We start from the raw sequence: 19,280 nt of genomic DNA on the forward strand, positions 1-19,280 counted from the left end.
ATTGGATTTGAGGCTATGTATAGAACCCAAAAAGACAGGCTCTCTTTCAGAAAATGTTCCAGGTAAAACCCTTTTAGAAATCTAGAACAATTTAATCATAGTTAGAACAATTACAGAACTCATTTTTCATACTAGTACGCATAAAATGGCCTTGCAGAAGCACTACCTAATGTGGGTTTATTTTAGATTGGGCTTGACCTAAGTGGAGAAATTACACACACACACACACACACACACACACACACACACACACACACACACACACACACACACACACACACACACACAGAGACAGAGACAGAGGGAGATGCAGTGGGGGATGGGGGACTGCCAGAGAGTGGCTTAGGTTGCATGTACCTGATAAACACACTAAGAAGGGACGAGAACTACAATAAAGTGTGTTTCTTCTTCTTCTTCTTCTTCTTCTTCTTCTTCTTCTTCATCTTCATCTTCTTCTTCTTCAAAAAGAAAGAAAGTGCTCACTCCGTCAGCTGGACTGCATTTTTCCCCCCTCGTATACCACAAGAGGATAATTTCAGAGTGTACTCAGTACTCTCACACACGGGTTTGGCTCCTAAGGCGGACTGAGGAAACAACTACAGCAGGAATGACCGAGTTCTCAGACCGCTAGGCGAAATTTCACAAAGTTCTTCACTCAAAACGGCTACAGCTTCAGTTCTGACCAACACGGTGAGTACACAAGTGCCCCAAAAGTTTTATATAGTTCCTATTGAGCTTTCCATTAGAAACAACCCCTTCTGAAAGTTTGACACGCAGCACTTGTTTGGCCACTGTGGTATTCTGCTTTTTCAGTTAACCAAGAGGATTCACACGAGAGATGGGAAATCACAACAGTTATATTTTTGCAGTAACAATATAACCATTACGTGCATGCATACTTTTGAGTTATAAGCCACATTTAATTTGGGATTTCTCTTAGTAAAATACAAACAGTTTTTATACAGTTTGTTGTATTGTGTTTGTTTTGGTACCAAAATGATACCAACTTGCAAGATGTAGTTTTCCACTGTAAAATTAGTTAATTCCTTTTTTAAAACAAAACAAAACAAAAACAACAAAAATCCCCCAATTAAATAGAAAACACAACTTATATATATATATATATATATATATATATATATATATATATATATATATATATATATATATATATATATATATATATGTGTGTGTGTGTGTGTGTGTGTGTGTGTGTGTGTGTTTGATTTTTATAGTCACCTGACTTGAAGCTACAAAAGTCTGTCCTGAAACAAATATAAGATATCACATATCTGTTTGAAATTGAGGCGAGTTAAAAAAAGAGTTTTTTTGATTTAAATAAGCATTTATTCAGATGTCTTTGCATGTGCTTACTTGTCCAGCATTGATCCAGAAGTAAAAAATAAAATAAATATATTATTATTATTTTTAACAGTCATTAAATGGACATTCACTGGTAGTATTACGTACCTTGAAATTAATCAGATTATTCTGGCCACTCGATTAGTGAAGCTAATCTTGTTTGTGTTTATCCCATTTGACATTCACTAACTAGTTTCCATGTGCAGTCCATAATTCAGGCTTATAGCAAACTGTAGCCTACGTGAGCTGTATACCAAATTATTTACACAGTCAACAAAAAAGCAGTTGAAACTGCCTAGACTCTAAAGTTAAAAAAAAAAGTACAGTGCATTTTACTCAGTAAAAACTAAATTAAAAATACAGAAATTTATTTGAAAACCTTTTCCCGTTTGCATACATAGATTAAAACAATGCACACAGATCAGTTTTCTCACCCATCTGTCCTTTGAATGGTATTTATGAAAAAAGATTACACTAGGTTGTATGCCTTATGGGAAACATGGTCATATATGATCAGGCAGTGGGAGTATGATGTATATAAGAACCAAGCACATTCCAGAAATGATTAAAAAATTCCCCTGAGCCAGTGGTTTGAATCACTCTTGACAGAAATCCTAAACAAATCCATATCTTTATAAATCCTTTCTCCTAAGCAAATGTCATCTTATGGCAACAAGCCTATTTTAAACATCTAAGGTTTTCATACCACTGCTTATGGCATTTGCTGTCCATATGCTGGATTCTCCATCTGCCTTTTGCACATCATCTCCACAATCCTGCTAAATAATACACGTCTATGTGAACATGGCCCTGCTTGATAAAATATTAATGTGGAGAAACTGGGCCAGAAGGCTACACGGGTGTTCTGCCCATGCAAGCTTTCTCGTCTGTGGTTTTCATACCTGCTGAAAGTGACTCAACAATAACCCGAGAACATTAAGCCTAAACCCAGTAGATACCTTTGCAATAATGTTTAAAATCAATATATAGGACAGTCACAACAAACTCTAGTCCCTAGTATATTACATACAGTGCTCTAAAAAAATATTTGATTTCTTCTGTATTTGTGTATATCTCATAATAAATAGTTCTAGATCTTCGAATGAAATACAACATAAAACAAAGGCAACCTGATTAAACACACCATACAGTTGTTATTTATTATTTATTTTATTGAAGCAAAAAAAGTTATCCGACACATATCACCAATGTGAAAAACTAACCACCCACTGAAATTTAAAATCTGGTTGTGCCAGCTTTAGCAGCAGTAACTGCAACCAAATGCTTCTGATAGCTGGAGATCAGTCTTTCACTTACATCTAGGACTAGGACTTACTCCTATGCTTTGGATCATTGTCTTGCTGCATAATCCAGTTACGCTTGAGTTACGCTTCAACATACAGACTGAAGACCGGACATTCTCCTTTAGGATTTTCTGGTAGAGAGCAGAATTCATGTTTCCCTCAATTATTGCGTTGCCCAGGCCCTGAAGCAGCAAAGCATCCCCACACCATCACACTTCCACCACCATGCTTGACTGTAGGTACGATGTTCTTTTTGTGGAATTCTGTGTTTGGTTTATGCCAGATGTAACAGGACCCCTGTCTTCCAAACAGTTCCACTTTCAACTTATCAGTCCACAAAACATTCTCCCAAATGGTTTGAGGATCATCAAGTTGTGTTTTGGCAAAATTCAGAGGAACCTTAATGTTCTTCTGGGTTAGCAGTGGTTTTCACCTCACCACTTTTCCATGGATGCTGTTTCTGCCCAGTGTCTTTCTGATAGTGGAGTCATGAACAGTGACCTTTATTGATGCAAGAGAGCCCTGTAGGTCCTTTGATGTTGTCCTTGGCTATTTTCTGACTTGCTGGATGAGTAGTTGCTGTGCTCATAGAGGAATTTTGGAAGATTGGCCACTTCTGGGAAGCTTCTCTACTGTGCTGAGTTTTTACATTTGGAGATAAGGGCTCTTGCTGTGGTTCTTTGGAGTCCCAGATCCTTTGAAATAGCTTTGTAACCCTTACCAGTCTAATGTATTTCAATCACCTTACTCCTCCTCATTTCTGAAATTTCTTTCAATTTTGAAATAGTGTGTTACTGGATAAGACCTTTTAACCAACTTCATGTTGTTGAAGAAGTTCTATTTGCATGTTGATTTGATTGAACAGGATTTGCAGTAATCAGGCCTGGTTGTGTCTAGTCCAGCTGAACCCCATTACGAATGCAGTTTCATAGGTTTGAGGAATTAGTAACTACGGGGGCAAATGCATTTTCACTCAAGGCTAGTTGGTATTGGATAACATTTTTGCTTCTGTAAATAACATTATCATTTAAATCTATATTTTGTGTTTACTCAGGTTGTGTTTGTTTTATCTTAAATTTTGTCTTATTTTCTGAAACAATTTATTACAAGATATACACAAAAACCAAAGAAATCAGGATACTCAAATACTTTTTCACAGCACTGTAGCTATACTATATTATATATACTACATAGTATATAAAAGACTGTGAGACCTGGCTGACTCTCATATTACTTATTTGGCAGTTCTTTCTGATGTTTATAATAATAATAATAATAATAATAATAATAATAATAGACTTTGTTTTATATATAATATTTTATATGATTTCTCTGACATACTATGAAGTTATTTGGACCTACAGTATATGAACAAAAACATGTGGACACCTGACCATCATACCCATATGTGGGCCTACTCCAAACTGTTGGAAAGGTGGAAGCACACAATTGTATAGGATGTCTTTGTAAGCTGTAGCATTAAGATTTCCCTTAATTGGAACTAAGGGGCCAAACCTGTTCCAGAATGACAATGTTCCTGTGCACAAAGCGAGGTCCATAAAGACATAGTTAGCTAAGGTTGGTGTGGAAGAACTCAAGTGGCCTGCACTAAGCCCTGAATTCAAACCCATTGAACACCTTTGGGATGAACTGGAATGCCAACTACACCCCAGGCCTCCTCGCCTGACATCATTGGCTGACCTCACTAATTCTCATGTGGCTGAAAGGGCAAATCACCACAGCCACGTTTCATAATCTAATGAAAATTCTACCTAGAAGAGTGGAGGGCGTTAAATCTGTGTGCACTAAATCTGGAATGGGATGTTCAAAAAGCACATATGAGTGTCAGCTGCCTACATACAGTCCATATAGTGAACATAGAGATCTATATGAAAATGTGTAATCTATATTACTTTCCTACCTTCTATTGTACTTTCCAATATCCTTTAAATATATACCATGTAAACATGACTCCATTCTGTAGTTAATATTTAGGTTGGAAATACCATAAGACATCTACATGATATACAGTATATCACTGATATTCAGTAACAGCTTTATTCTGGTCAGGGTTGCAGTGGAACTAGAGCCTGTCCCAGTAATACTGGGTACAGGGCAGAAGAATTCACCATGGATGGGATGCTAGTCCATCTCAGGGCACAAGCACTAGTTTAATATTATAAAATAATAAAGGGGGCAGAAAAGTATCTGACATTTAAAGGGCTACAATCCATTTTAACCTCCATGGATTGGACTCTTCTCAATTGACAGAGGAAATCAGTAGTATATTACACAGATAATCAAGCCAAGTTGTGTGGTTAAGAAGCTAATGATGGTTGATTGCGATGAACAGTTTAAGAAGGTTTCGATTAGAGTTGGACAAATTAAAACTCTTGAAGTGTCTGAGCCATGCACAAACTCAATAACTCTTTTGTCTAAACATGGTCAAACATGTGATTGATCAGGTTTTATATTCAAGTTATGTCTAAAAAGCACAAGTTAGGCCAAGCAAATTCCACAGAATAAGTGACAGCCATATACAGTTATACACTCTATATCCTGTTGAGAGCTACATTACCGTATGTTGTCGTGAACTTTTCTTACTATCTGCAAAATGTGAAATTCAAACATGATGTCTGTCTTTTTGAAATTCAACCAAGGAATGTAGACTCATACTGTTATGGTCTGCAGTATTCATGAAACCTCTTTGATCTCTCTCATCTGCTGCTGGAAAATGCATACACTGGACTTCCAATTTTATGGGTCCATATGCTCAAGTTATGTTTATTTAAAATGGCATATGGCACAGCAAAAGGCATGCTTTTTATTGCACAGATTGAAAATGACTTGGTCAAGAGTGCATATATGATTTACTTAAAAGTAATTTACAGTAGATCATGAGCATTCTTTCCCAAAATCACAGTTTCACATGACCATCTTGACATGTAAAAAGGCCAACAATTGTTCTACCAAACCAAGGTTTTATTTTTGTCTGTTAGTTAGTGTTATTAGTTCCTCAATAGCATTAGTTCCACAATGCTCTCTTCCCATTTGTAGGACCCACAGTCTGGCTTTCTACTCTTTCTTATTTCTCTTTCCTCGGTTATTTTAGTTGCACACAGAGTCTCAACACTAGACTTGCATAATTAATAATATTGTGAAGTAAATACCTCTACTTGCTACAGTCCATTTAACTAATCAGCAATGAATTATGTATTTTGCATAGTGGTTGAGCAAGCATAGAACAGAGCAGTATCACACAGCAAAGATCATATAAACCCCCCCCCCCCCCCCCCCCTTATAAAAAGATTTATAATATTTTTATTGTTCAGATTTAAGGGGGCACGGTGGCTTAGTGTTAGCAGCTTTGTCTCGCACCTCTGAGGTTGGGGGCTCGAAGCCTGCCTCTGCCATGTGTGTGCGGAGCTTAAATGTTCTCCCTGTGCTTCAGGGGGTTTTCTCTGGGTACTCCGGTTTCCTCCCAGATTCCAAAGACTGATTGGCATTTCCAAATTGTCTGTAGTATGCGAATGTGTGTGCGATTCTGCCCTGCGATGGGTTGGCACCCAATCCAGGGTGTGCCCCACCTTGTTCCCTGAGCTCCCTGTGATAGGCTCCAGGCTCCCCATGACTCTGAATAGGATAAGCAGTAAAGAAAATGGATGGATATCTGGATTTAGAAGTTAAAATGATTAATACCCAATAACACGTGTTCAAACAACTCATGACATTCTTGCTGCATTGAAATGTGGCCCAAATCAAATTTTTGACACTGTGCACAGCAAATCCACATGCAATTTTGCATTTTCAATTCTAATATACAGCATTGAAATCTGAGGCATTGAAATCTGATACACATCCGATAAGTGGCAGCTAGCCTTCAGTTTAAAGGCATATCAGAATCCGATTTTGGCATAATTTTAACTTTTTGTTGTTTTTTAATTTTTTTTTTATTATTATTATTATTATTTATTATTATTATTTTTTTTTTTTACAGAAAGTCACTGACAGAGTTTCAAAGTTGGTGTTCCAACACATCCACGCTACAGTTTGGCATCCAAATAGGTCCTTTCAAAGTAGCCACTATGACTCCGCAGAAAACCATCATTAAAATCTTGTCACTGATTCACCTCTTTGCTCTCGTAGTGATTTGTTCTGCATTCGCAGTTGGCTTGCACTGCAGATTAGCTGAGGGTGAAAAACAACTGTAGGTTGCTGATGTTGCTTTTTTTCCCTTTCTGTTTACATGTTTACTCTAGAGTGTCAGGCTAAGTCAGATTAGTGTAATGAAATCCATGTTAACAAAAGAACTGGATCCGTGTAATAAATGGAAATGAAACACATTAGCCCTGCAGATGATTGCTGTCGCAAATGGATTTTTAGTGCGTTTAACTGCATCTGCACCGCTGGGGTGTGACGTCAGAGAGTGGCTTATATTAAACTGTGTGAAGCTGCTCCAAAACACACCCACTCATTCCCCCTCCTCTACCTGAATACACACACACATACACACACACTCTCTTTCTCTCTCTCTTTAACACACAAAGCGCGCGCCATCATCTATATCTGCTGTTCTCCAGAATCAGGAACAGTGCGAATTGGCCTCGGGTGCGAGACAGTATACAGCACGCATCAGAGACCAGTTACTTCCGCTGTCCTTTTAGCTGGACTAGATTTGTGTCCATGGATCGGTCGCAGGGTATGGTGGTGGTGGTGGTTGGGTGGATCTGAAGCGTTCCTGCCGATCTTAGCCGACATGCACCGGGTCTCTGCCGACTCCGGCCCGGCTTTATCATGCTGTTCAGACTCTTTGCGAGGTAAGCGCGAGCAGCAATGATTTATTTTCAGCGCTAAGTCTGGCTCTGAGTGATGGTTTCCGAGAGAGGTTGTGGCTAACATTGTGGGAGGCGATATACGAGACAAGCAATAGCAGGCATGTCAAAACAAAGGCTCCCCGATCATCGCACACACTTTTCCTTCATTGTCTCTTTATGCACTGGAGTTAAAATTGTGACTGAACGTAGCACGCGGTTATCAGCCATTGCTGCTGCTTTGTACATCAGATTACAGGATAAAGAGACGTTTGTTTTCTTAATTCTTTAGTGCAACGGAGTCCTGTTGTCCACACAATCATCTCCTTGTTTTTTCCACCAGTAATTTTATTTATTTTTAAAAAAAAATGATAGGCAGAATAATTGTGTGCAATTGCCTAACAACTGTAACAACACAAAGTCCTAAGACTCACAGCGTAGTCAGTGAAGCTTAGTCAATTTAATCTGGACGTGTTTAAAGGTCTGTCTTTTCATCTTGCTTTGCACAGACATTTTGGAAGAAGGGGGGGGGGGGGGGGGGGGGGCAATCTCCACCCACATTCACACCCACTCCACCCCACATGCACATAATTCCTCCTAGTCCTTCCATACTTGATTGTGCACTCTGTTCATTTCAGAGTCTGCTCCAACATTATTCCTTGAAAGCACGCTTTTTAAGCAATACCCCAAGTGTACATGTGTTGAGATCGGTTGGATTGACATAAGATCAGTGTTGCAATCAGATCTCTTAATGTCGAAAATGAATCTGCTTAAGCTTTACTCACTGTATCACATTTATTCCAGCAGCAATTCACACAGACACGTACTATAATCTTCAGTGACGGCTGACTTTATTTATAGCAATAGCCAGCCATCATCAGTTTTAGCTTTCTGGATCATAAACTTGATCAATTCCTAGATCTGAAAGGTCACCCATATACGGTCTTGAATTGGTGTTTTCTAAGCATTTCCTGCATCTGTATGTATGCACACACAGGAACACACTTATACACATCTGTTACATTGTTATATCCTTGCATGTGGCTGAGTGCAGCCTGTTTATTTCCCATTGTAGTTCCCAATGGAATTATCAGCATTTCATTGTCACCGTCATTGTAACAAGATCCAATAACCAACCAGTTACTGAAACAAGGGTGTTGTTGATTATAACAGACATCACTTAGGTAAACACAAACACATGCTTGAGAGAGTGCTTTTTAACTTAATATTTATATGATGTCCTGAACTGTTTTTGTAATAAAATAAAATAGAAAAAGCATACATGAAGTTCTCAGAGATTTACAGGCAAAATATATGTGTTTAGTATTGAACCAGAGGAGTTGCCAAAGAGCAGTGAAGCACTTGGAACCAAACATATGATCCCTTGATAGTTCCTGTTTTAATGCTTCACATATCATAATATTGTGTTCTTAATGTTGTTTTTTATTCACTGGTTACCTGGAAATGAGTTAGTTCATTGCCAGACCTTTAAGCTGTGATCAACAAGACACGTTACCAACATAATTTACATTTGTTACAAAAAGTAATTATACGAATTCAATTAGTTTTAATGATAGTGCTTGTAATTTTCATTTCCACTGTACATTTTCATTTCTTGGTTCACTTATTAATCCACTTTTGTTTGTCTCCATCTAGCTTTTCTGCTGCTGGGTGGACACCTCATTTCTCTGCTCTTACATCATCTACCATGGCAGAGTACTCTAAATATTAATTTCTCTCGTTTTTCTTTTCTTTTTTTGCACTAGGAGAATGCGCTGGCTGGGATGCTATCGGCTGGGACCCAAGTGGAAAGCGCTCCTGGTGTTTGTGGTCATCGCCTTTGCAGGCCAACTCCTGGGGGTCCTTTTCAATAAAAGGTCAGAAGGTGGCCTGGTGCCCATTCAACATTTCACATAACGGCATTTTCCCTCAGTCATTACCTTTTGTGATCAAAGAAATCTGTTAATTTTTTAAATCGGGAAAGACTAGAATGCAAGCAACATAGCAGGCATGTCCAACGCTGAAATGCTAACCACTCAGTTTATAATGATATATTTGACCTACTACTCAGTCAAAGATGGTGACTTTCAAATCAACCAAAAAATAAGAAAACCCCCCTGCTTCAAAGGTTTCAAAGTATTTTTTTGTTCTGATGCTAAAAAAGTAGTAGCCAAATGTAAATGCTTCTAAGGCTAACTAGTTAAATATAAATTAAATAGTGTGTAAATTGATTGTTTGAACAAGACGATACATTCCAGGCTTCATCCTTGCTTTGTTGGCAGCTGCATACACTCGCTCAACAACAATCTCTGCTACTTCCTTAAAAGCTTAATTTTTCTTCCTAATGTCTCTAATCAAATAGGACAACTTAAGATGATACCACTGCGCTAAGTGTTTTCTAACATTTTTTTGTTTAGGAACTAAACTTGCAAGTGGGAAATTGAAGAAATCTCAGACCAAATCTCAATTCAAATGTTACTTGACATGTCGCTACTTGTTGCTTGCAGTTTCTGAAATTGCAGCCCCATGTCCCTCATGTACATAAAGAATGAATGATCGTCTGTCACTTTGTCTCTTGCTAGTAAGAATGTAGGATTTCAGGTAGTGAGCAGAGTTGTGCTGTGTTTTTATGATTTTACAAATCATTTTAATGGTTATAAATAATTGTAAGTGTATTGTACACTGTACACTGTAGAAAGCAATCAAACACTTTGTTTGGTTTGCTCTCCATTCGTGGTTTCAGTAAGGACATTAGACAAGATATTTGTAAAAAGATTAAATTGAAAATGCACTGTGATATGTTTCTCAATGTTCACAATGTTTATCATCCCCTTCTGACTTATTTTCCCGTTCATAGTAGGCAATATGTTGACAAGGTTTTTTTCCCTTTTTGTTTGGAGGGGGATGAAAATTCTCAAAAACTCCGAAGTGGGGCTTATAGGAAAAAATTCTGAATACCCCTGAGCTATATATATGTAAATATATGTAAATGTGTAAAGTACAGGAAGTGAACGCATATACAGTGTCATAAGTATAAGTCAAGTATAAACAAAATGACTAATAGAAGATGTATTCTATATTTAATTAGAGTTTTCCCCCATTTCAGGAGTCTGTTATTATCACTGTACTTATTTTTTTCTTTTCTCTTGGCATTCTCACCTTTTCCAGAACCATTTCTTTTTTTTCTTCTTTTTTTTTTTAAACTGTAAGGCTGCTGTTAAATCATTACTAAATAATCAAATTAAGTAAGTGGATTTTGTTGCTTAGGCTGTTAGTATACTAAACATTGTTTAATCTTGTAGCTTTTCAGTGCATTACTCGTGGGGTGTCTTTTCTTTTTATAGTGCTTTGATTGTAGCTACAGTATCAAATTGATCACATTTACTTTGGGAAGTCATGGAGCTTGACCTACTTCTTTCTCCTTGGGTTCCTTTAGTTTGTTTCCCCCTTATTACCTTACTTTCATTTATTCCCTTTCCCTTCATTCTCCATCACTCTCCTGTGAGGAAACAGAGGCTTCTCTGTCTCTCTCTTCTCTTTTGTGACGACATTTCCAAGTCTTTGTCAGATAGACTACAGGGAACTTCATTCCCAGGCTTCATTTGCACTTAAGCAGTGCCATATAAGACTGCATACCAATCCAACTTTCTTTTGCCAATTATGGCAATCCTTCCTGCTGAACCACCCTATACCACTATCACCATCAGCAATAAACATTACTATGAGAAACACCAACATTCTTCTCACCGTACTAACCATCACCAAGAAAACTATTCTGAGCAATTGGAAATTAAATACTTTAATTCTGTAGTCTGCAGTCTGTAGTCTCCCCCTTTTATGGGACCCTACTGGTTGAAACATCTAGTAACAGTAACAAAGTCTCAATAGCTTCCATTGAACATTGCACATTGGATGGCATCCAGTGGGGGTGTGAGCTGTGCTATTTCACCATGGTTCTGAAGAAATGGCATTTTGTTCCAATGTATAGAATGGAAGATGTCAGTAGACTCATTTCACTTACTCTAGTACCACCATGCTGTTTCTCTATTATTACCTCTTATTATCTAATATCTGACTAGACACATCCCTTTGTCTTTGTTTGTCTCTTATACTGTTAGTTGGGTGCAGCCGGAGCGGCCTCGGTCTCTGTTCTCTCTTTCGGAGACAGGACAGGGGCCTCCTCTTGGCTCTTGCAGGCCCCAAACACACATCATGTTCCTGAAGACCCACAAGACAGCCAGCAGCACCGTTCTCAACATGCTCTACCGCTTCGGTGAGGAGCAGGGCCTGCTTTTTGCCCTCCCAATGGGCTACCAGTTTGGCTATCCTCTCCCCTTCATAGCCCAGAGGGTCAAAGGGTACAGGGGTCCCCATGTAGCCAAGTTTGACATCATGGGGAACCACATGCGCTTTTACAAGCCAGAGGTATGGGAATAAATGTTGTTAACTATGTTTTAATGTCAATGGAGTTTTGTCATGTAACAATACTTCATTAAGCAGTGTGTCCTCTGAATGACATGATTTTTAGTAGTGAAACAATTCTTAGACCTGGCTTGTAACACATAGCTTTGTAACTCATCACTGTCACCTAGTTACTTACAGATGATCCGAGTGACATTAGCAATTTAGTGCACTGATAACCGAACACTTACAGCCAGAAGAGTTTCATCTATTATAGATACAAAGCTGTTAACCCGCTTTGAAAGATAAATATTTCAAAGCTTCCATACTTCTAATATTGTTAGACTTTCATTAGAACATTGCCATTAAACGCACAACAACATCCATATTTAAATAAGTATAGGCTTCAGCTATCTTATCTAGAAATATTCAGGCCAGAACTGTACGTCAGATGTGTTGTAGTGATGTAGAGGTTAGATATAGGATACTCTGTAAGAATAGGGCTTTGCATCCATAATGCTGTGTTCATGTTCCAGTTGTGAAACTTGTAGTAAATCCCACACACTCTTAAGAATGCATGCAATCCACTCATTCACTCACTCAACCACCTACCCATCCACCTACTCACACATAGCAGGCAGATGATGGTCCACAAGAGGGAGCAACTACTCTAGCAGCAATGTACGTGTGCTAGGATTGTTCTAGTGACCCAGCTCAAAACACAAGTGGTTCCTCTGATCAATGCCACATTTTCTTGAGTGAAATTTATATATAGCACTTAAAAGTGTATAGATTTACATAACTGCAGCTGACACACTGCCCTGCACAGTTTTCCCTACATCCATCCTACTCAGTTCAGTTCTAGAAAGTGAAGGGCTTAAAGATTAGCTAACGTGTTGAGAGTATGGGAAACCTTACACTCTATAGGGCAGTGGATCTCCAGGAGTAGAGCTGTGAAACGGTATATTATTGTATACATGTAAAGTACACATAATATTCACTAGATACTAATATTATATAATAAAAGTGATATCATGTCTGTTCTCTGTCCACAGGTGGAGAAAGTCATGCCTGCAAATACTTTCTATTTCTCCATTTTACGAGACCCTGTGACATTAGCCGAGTCCTCCTATGCCTATTACAAAAATGTTGCCCCTGCCTTCCGGCGTTCAAAGGGACTAGGTGACTTTGCAGATAACCCGAACAAATACTATGACCCCCGGCTGCGCAACAACCACTATGCTCGCAACCTGCTTTGGTTTGACTTTGGCCTTGATCACAATGCTAACTACTCCTTGGCTCTTGCAAAACGCGGTGAAGCAGCGGTACGACGCAACTTTAAACTTATCCTTTTGTCTGAGTACTTTGACCAGTCCATGGTGCTGCTCCGACATGCTCTTTGCTGGCCTCTGGATGCTGTTGTATCCTTTAACTTGAATGCCAGACAGCAGATATCCAAGAGTAGGTCAGGCTGGGTGGGAAATGCCGCTGCTCCAGCATCTTTAGCACTGACAGAAGAGCAGCGTCAGAAGCTGCGTGAGTGGAATGCCCTGGACTGGCACCTGTACCAAGCCTTTAACAGCACTTTCTGGTACGAGGTGGAGAGATTTGGACGAGTGAGGATGAACACTGAGGTGAACTTATTGAGGAGTAGACGTGAGGTTCTGGCCCGTGTATGTCTGCGTGATGGAGGCCGGCCGGTTGAAGCTAGCCGCATTCGGGACAGGGCCATCCGTCCCTTCCAGAGTGGCCTGGTGAAGATTTTGGGGTACGAGTTGCAGCTGGGTCTGGACAATGCCACAAGGCAAGCCTGTCTGCGTATGATTAGGCCAGAGATCCAATACAAGGATCTGTTGGATCTCCGACAGTTTCCGCGTGCCCAGCAACTTCCAGGAGCAGCAGTGGCTGCAGTTGGGCTTGCTGTTAAGAAGGATTTGTCACCTCATAGGACTGGACATCATGCCGGAGAGTCATTAGAGAGAGATTGGGATGGAACCATACTGGTCCGTAATCAATCCCAAGAACATGTGGACATGGGGAAACTGAGATAGTGAGTGAAACAGCCACAGTTTTTCCTGATTTATGGCTCCACTGGGCCTGTGCACTGGACTACTCAGAGCCGGAGTTAGATCCTGACTTGTAAGACTTGCTCAGCTTCTAAACTTCTCTTCATCCTGCCCTTTTTAGGTATCATGCATTAAATCATGTGATTTGGATGTCAGTGTGTAATATCACTGTATTGAGGTATGCAGTGGTACAAATACAATGCAAATGGCCCCAGTATACAGCAGTGGGAATGATGCATGCTGGGTGAAGTGTGATGCAGCTTGTTTACATCATGGTGCATGGTGTCGGATTCTTTTGCTGCTTTCCTTGAGCTGAGATGGTACGAAAGCATTTAGAATGCTATCCATTGTCTCTCACTCCCACAAACACACTTTACATTTCATTTCACGCTCCGTCCCACTCACTGACAATTGTGGCATTGAGCCACATAGCACTTTTCAGATTGACACTGCTTCCGTGCCTAGTGATGGTGCTGAAATAGAGCGTAAAGCCATCGACTGGAGTACAAATACCACTAAAGCAGAACCATAGTTCCCTTACTGTCTGGCACAAATCTTGGAAATAAATGGAATGAAAATCAATGACATTGCTTTGGGTGTCAGCAATTGATTTATGATCAGTACATCACAGTAGCAGTTAGCTTTTTAGTGCAGGACTGCAGGAGGAAGGCTCACTGTTTGGAATACTACAGCACAGTCCCTCCAGGATTTTACGATTGCTGAAATGAATTCAAATGAATTATTCACGTTCGTCGAACATGAGTGCAGCTAATACAGTCTCATTTACCAACAAAAATCACTGCGAAAGATTGTGCAAAACAATTTTGTTTTCAATTAAAAAAAAACCTCTGCATATTGCATCACAAATTTAAAGAATAAAACGCAGTAAAATCAAGCATTTTTGGCTGCAACAATCACAAAAAAAACTACGAAATCCTTTTTGGACTGCTACAGCCCTTTTATTTTGACATTGGTTACCATAACAGGGCTTGTCATGGTCATAGCATTGTATCATGGTGCATATTACATAAGCTACAAAAAATGTCTCCAGTTGATGACACTGAAATAACTGAGCATAAATTAAATGTGTAATTGGCTGTTTTTGGTCCATCAGATGGAAAGATGGAATGGGCTATTTGGCTCACTGTAATCTACCTCTTGGCTCCTGTCAGAGGTTCTTGTCTCTTATTTATGCTGCATTTTTGAATATCTGTGTCTAAAATGGTTATATATTTATTTTACATTCCAGAGGAATTTGAATTAGAATCATTAGTAAAGACCTAGTGTACTTAAACATTAGTGTAGTATTACCAATACTTTTCAGTGTTTTATTCATTTTTTTATGGCAGTGAACAGATACCACTTAACAGACTTGATGTAGGTAGACTTGTGCATGATTATGCTGAGGTTTTCTAGCGAAATTGGAGTGACAGAGATGAATACTTTGCAGATGGTGAATGTTAACTGAATACAAGAAAGCTAGAATGTCCGTAAATAATCGAGTACATATCTGTGCCCAAATCTAAAATCCAAAATGTTGTGATTTTGCCTTACTGTATGAAACAAATTGGAACAGGGCTTGATTATTAATGCTTGTTGTATTCATGTTTTTTCCTTCTAAAAAACTAATCTTAATGTATGTAATGTATTTATAGTTTCCTGAAAATGCAAGCGTCTCAATCTTGTGGTATGCAAAATGACGGTATGTACATTTGGTATGAATTTGACTGAATGCACTGCACAGCTTGATAAAGTTGAACATATTAACAGGGCGTTCAGCTTCCATGTTTAAATTTCTAAGTTTATAGCTTTTATCAGTTCAAGCATAATTATTAAAGCAGAACACTCCATGTGTAGTCATTATAATTATAGTAAGTGATGATGTGTAGTGTACGTTAAAATACTTTGTGCATGTTTATAGATAGCATTCACTAACACCTGTGTTTAATAGGAATCCAGATTCATCGGTTATTGCCACAGTACATCATGATTTTGTATTTTGCTATACTTTTCTATAACAAATTCACTTGGGCCGAGGGCAATATCTATGGGGAATATTGGCGTCTGAGAAAATCAAAACAAAAACATTTCTAATGTAAATCTGTTATAGATTTTTTTTTTTCATATTCTAAATCAATATTTAGAGCGAATGTTTTGTAAAAGATGGCAAATAGTAAGGGGGATTGAAAGTGTGTGCCAACACGTATGCCAACATATTGCATGATGGAAATCAAGTTGAATACTAATTAAGACTCCTTGGTCTCAACCAAAGCTTTGCATCATTATATTCACAATGTTTGTACTGTATAGGGGCTACCATTTGTCAACCAGTAAATACACAAATACCTAACAGCCTTTAGGGGATTGTAAGAAAGCAATATGATTTAGATGTGCTTCAGCCTTTTTGTCAACTCTTGCTGAAATTGTTGTTTCTCTTTTTTTCCCTTCTTTTTTTGACAAGACTAAATGAAGCCTTCAGCTCAATTTGCCTGCGTCTGGCAGTTCCTATTTGTTTTGTACTGACATGATAGCATAAAAAAAACAGAGAAATGGCTTTGTAGACAAAAACTGCCCTTTTTACTGGTCTGCTGGTGTTTCCATTATTCTGTTTACACCTGTATTAGATTGCTGCTCTGTCATAATTGATCTCAAGAGTCGATATCTTACAGTGAAAGATGGTACACAAAAGAAAACTTGAATTTACATTTACATCACTGATGCTATTTCAGTTAAAGGTACACCAAAGAGTTGGCGATACTTTTTAGTTAGGAAATACAGAACCTGTGACTGTGAAAATATAATTCCTAAGCTATAATTGAGATGGATTTGTTTTTTGTGTGTTTTTACTGTTGCTCTTATATCTGACAAAACAACCCCCTAAGGCACAGGAAGTTACAGAGTCATTGGAGATTGGATGCAACTGACACCAAACAAAATCTTAACAGGGAGATGTCTAAGAAATATGAAGCAAGAAAGCTTTGCTGACCCAACAAACTTTTCTCAGTACCAGAATCTTACAATGCATCCAGAAAGTATTCACAGCACTTCACTTTTTCCACATTTTGTTATGTTACAGACTTATTCCAAAATGGATTAAATTAATTATTTTCCTCAAAATTCTACAAACAATACCCCATAATGACAACGTGAAATAAGTTTGTTTGAAATCTTTGCAAATTTATTAAAAATAAAAAACAAAAAAGCACATGTACATAGGTATTCACAGCCTTTGCGATGACACTCAAAATTGAGCTCAGGTGCATCCTGTTTCCACTGATCAACCTTGAGATGTTTCTACAACTTGATTGGAGTCCACCTGTGGTAATTTCAGTTGATTGGACATGATTTGGAAAGGCACACACCTGTCTACATAAGGTCCCACAGTTAACAATGCATGTCAGAGCACAAACCAAGCCATGAAGTCCAAGGAATTTTCTGTAGACCTCCGAGACAGGACTGTATCGAGGCACAGATCTAGGGAAGGGTACAGAAACATTTCTGCAGCATTGAAGGTCCCAATGAGCACAGTGGCCTCCATCATCCATAAATGGAAGAAGTTTGGAACCAGCAGGACTCTTCCTAGAGCTGGTCACCTAGGGCCTAAGAAGGGCCTTAGTTGGGGAGGTGACCAAAAACCCGATGGTCAGTCTGACAGAGCTCCCGCGTGTCTCTGTGGAGAGAGGAGAACCTTCCAGAAGAACAACCATCTCTGCAGCACTCCACCAATCAGGCCTGTATGGTAGAGTCGCCAAATGGAAGCCACTACTCAGTAAAAGGCACATGACAGCCCGCCTGGAGTTTGCCAAAAGGCACCTTAAGGACTCTCAGACCAAACATTGAACAAAGATCGAACTCTTTGGCCCGAATGGCAAGCTACATGTCTGGAGGAAACCAGGCACCACTCATCACCTGGCCAATACCATCCCTACAGTGAAGCATGGTGGTGGAAGCATCATGCTGTGGGGATGTTTTTCAGTGGCAGCAACTGGGAGACTAGTCAGGATAGAGGGAAAGATGAATACAGCAATGTACAGAGACATCCTTGATGAAAACCTGCTCCAGAGCACTCTGGACCTCAGACTGGGACGAAGATTCATCTTCCAAGAGGACAATGACCCTAAGCACACAGCCAAGATAATAAAGGAGTGGCTACAGGACAACTCTCTGAATGTCTTTGAGTGGCCCAGCCAGAGACCAGACTTGAACCCGATTGAACATCTCTGGAGAGATCTGAAAATGGCTGTGCACCGACGCTCCCCATCCAACCTGATGGAGCTTGAGAGGTCCTGCAAAGAAGAATGGGAGAAACTGCCCAGAAATAGGTGTGCCAAGCATGTAGAATCATACTCAAAAAGACTTGAGGCTGTAATTGGTGTCAAAGGTGCCTTAATAAAGTATTGAGCAAAGGCTGTGAATACGTGTGAATACGTATGCTTTTTGTTTTTTTATTTTTAATAAATTTGTAAAGATTTCAAACAAACTTCTTTCATGTTGTCATTATGGGGTATTGTTTGTAGAAAATAATGAATTTAATCCATTTTGGAATAAGGCTGTAACATAACAAAATGTAGGAAAAGTGAAGCACTGTGAATACTTTCCGGATGCACTGTATACTTATGCTGCAAATTCAATGTGATATTGATACGCTGTCATAATGTGTTACATTATAGTAAATTTACAACACAGTAAATATTTACAATACAGTAAATATTCCGTTTGAACCATAGGAAATTGTGTATGATATTCTATTTCTTTATGTTACTTGAATATTGAGGTTTGGTTAGAAACAACTTTTCAAAATACCTTTGTAAGTATCTGGTCTTGGATCAATAGTTTACTTGTATGTATATAAATGGGAGAAGTGGTCCTGGTTGGGTTGAATGGAATAAAAAAAATAAAAACTTTCAATAACAGAAACATCTGAATTATTTGTTGTTTTTTGTATTCAATGGACCAATTTCGAAATTTGTTCAGTAACCTATACCAGAGGTTCTCAGACATTTTGCATCCAGTGGCCCTTTTAACTGTAAAATAACTTCCAAGGATCCACTCTGTACAGAGTTAAAGGTGTACAAAAAATATTTTGTCTGTTTACCAGAGCCATAGCACTCCATTTGACTAAATTCTGCCCAAGCAGAACATAGTAAAAACAAATAAGTTCACATTATTTTATAGGCCTACTTGTTTTTCAGTTATTGCGGATTTAATTAAACACATTCAATTAATGTGACCAAACAAACTGATAACTAAAAGAACTCAATAATAAGAACTCGATAATAAATAGTCTGACCAGCTGCCATAACACAGCTCAGGGTGCTAAAACTGGCCACTGACTC

The 19,280-nt window shown here is 38.8% G+C and overlaps 1 protein-coding gene across 2 annotated transcripts; it reads left to right on the forward strand.

Moving 5' to 3' along the window:
• Positions 1-288: 288 nt before the first annotated feature.
• On the forward strand, positions 289-18,861 carry gal3st4 (galactose-3-O-sulfotransferase 4). Of its 2 annotated transcripts, none has more exons than XM_017473247.3 (4): positions 289-690; positions 9,244-9,354; positions 11,596-11,902; positions 12,934-18,861. In XM_017473247.3, the coding sequence occupies exons 2-4, from the start codon at positions 9,248-9,250 to the stop codon at positions 13,927-13,929; spliced, it is 1,410 nt and encodes a 469-aa protein (XP_017328736.1). In that variant the 5' UTR covers positions 289-690; positions 9,244-9,247; the 3' UTR covers positions 13,930-18,861. The 2 variants fall into 2 exon arrangements, with proteins under 2 accessions (XP_017328736.1, XP_047012390.1); XM_047156434.2 differs by lacking the exon at positions 289-690 and adding an exon at positions 7,139-7,483.
• Positions 18,862-19,280: the final 419 nt, after the last annotated feature.

Source organism: Ictalurus punctatus, chromosome 7, assembly GCF_001660625.3.
Source record: "Ictalurus punctatus breed USDA103 chromosome 7, Coco_2.0, whole genome shotgun sequence".
Taxonomy (NCBI): Eukaryota; Metazoa; Chordata; class Actinopteri; order Siluriformes; family Ictaluridae; genus Ictalurus; species Ictalurus punctatus.

What these genes read in the sequence shown, in the direction of transcription:
- gal3st4 (XM_047156434.2), top strand. Translation starts at nt 7,461, where the DNA reads ATGCTGTTCAGACTCTTTGCGAG. An exon ending in CTGTTCAGACTCTTTGCGAG is followed by an intron (nt 7,484 to 9,243) that starts GTAAGCGCGAGC and finishes TTTTTGCACTAG; the next exon opens with GAGAATGCGCTGGCTGGGAT. An exon ending in TGCGCTTTTACAAGCCAGAG is followed by an intron (nt 11,903 to 12,933) that starts GTATGGGAATAA and finishes CTCTGTCCACAG; the next exon opens with GTGGAGAAAGTCATGCCTGC.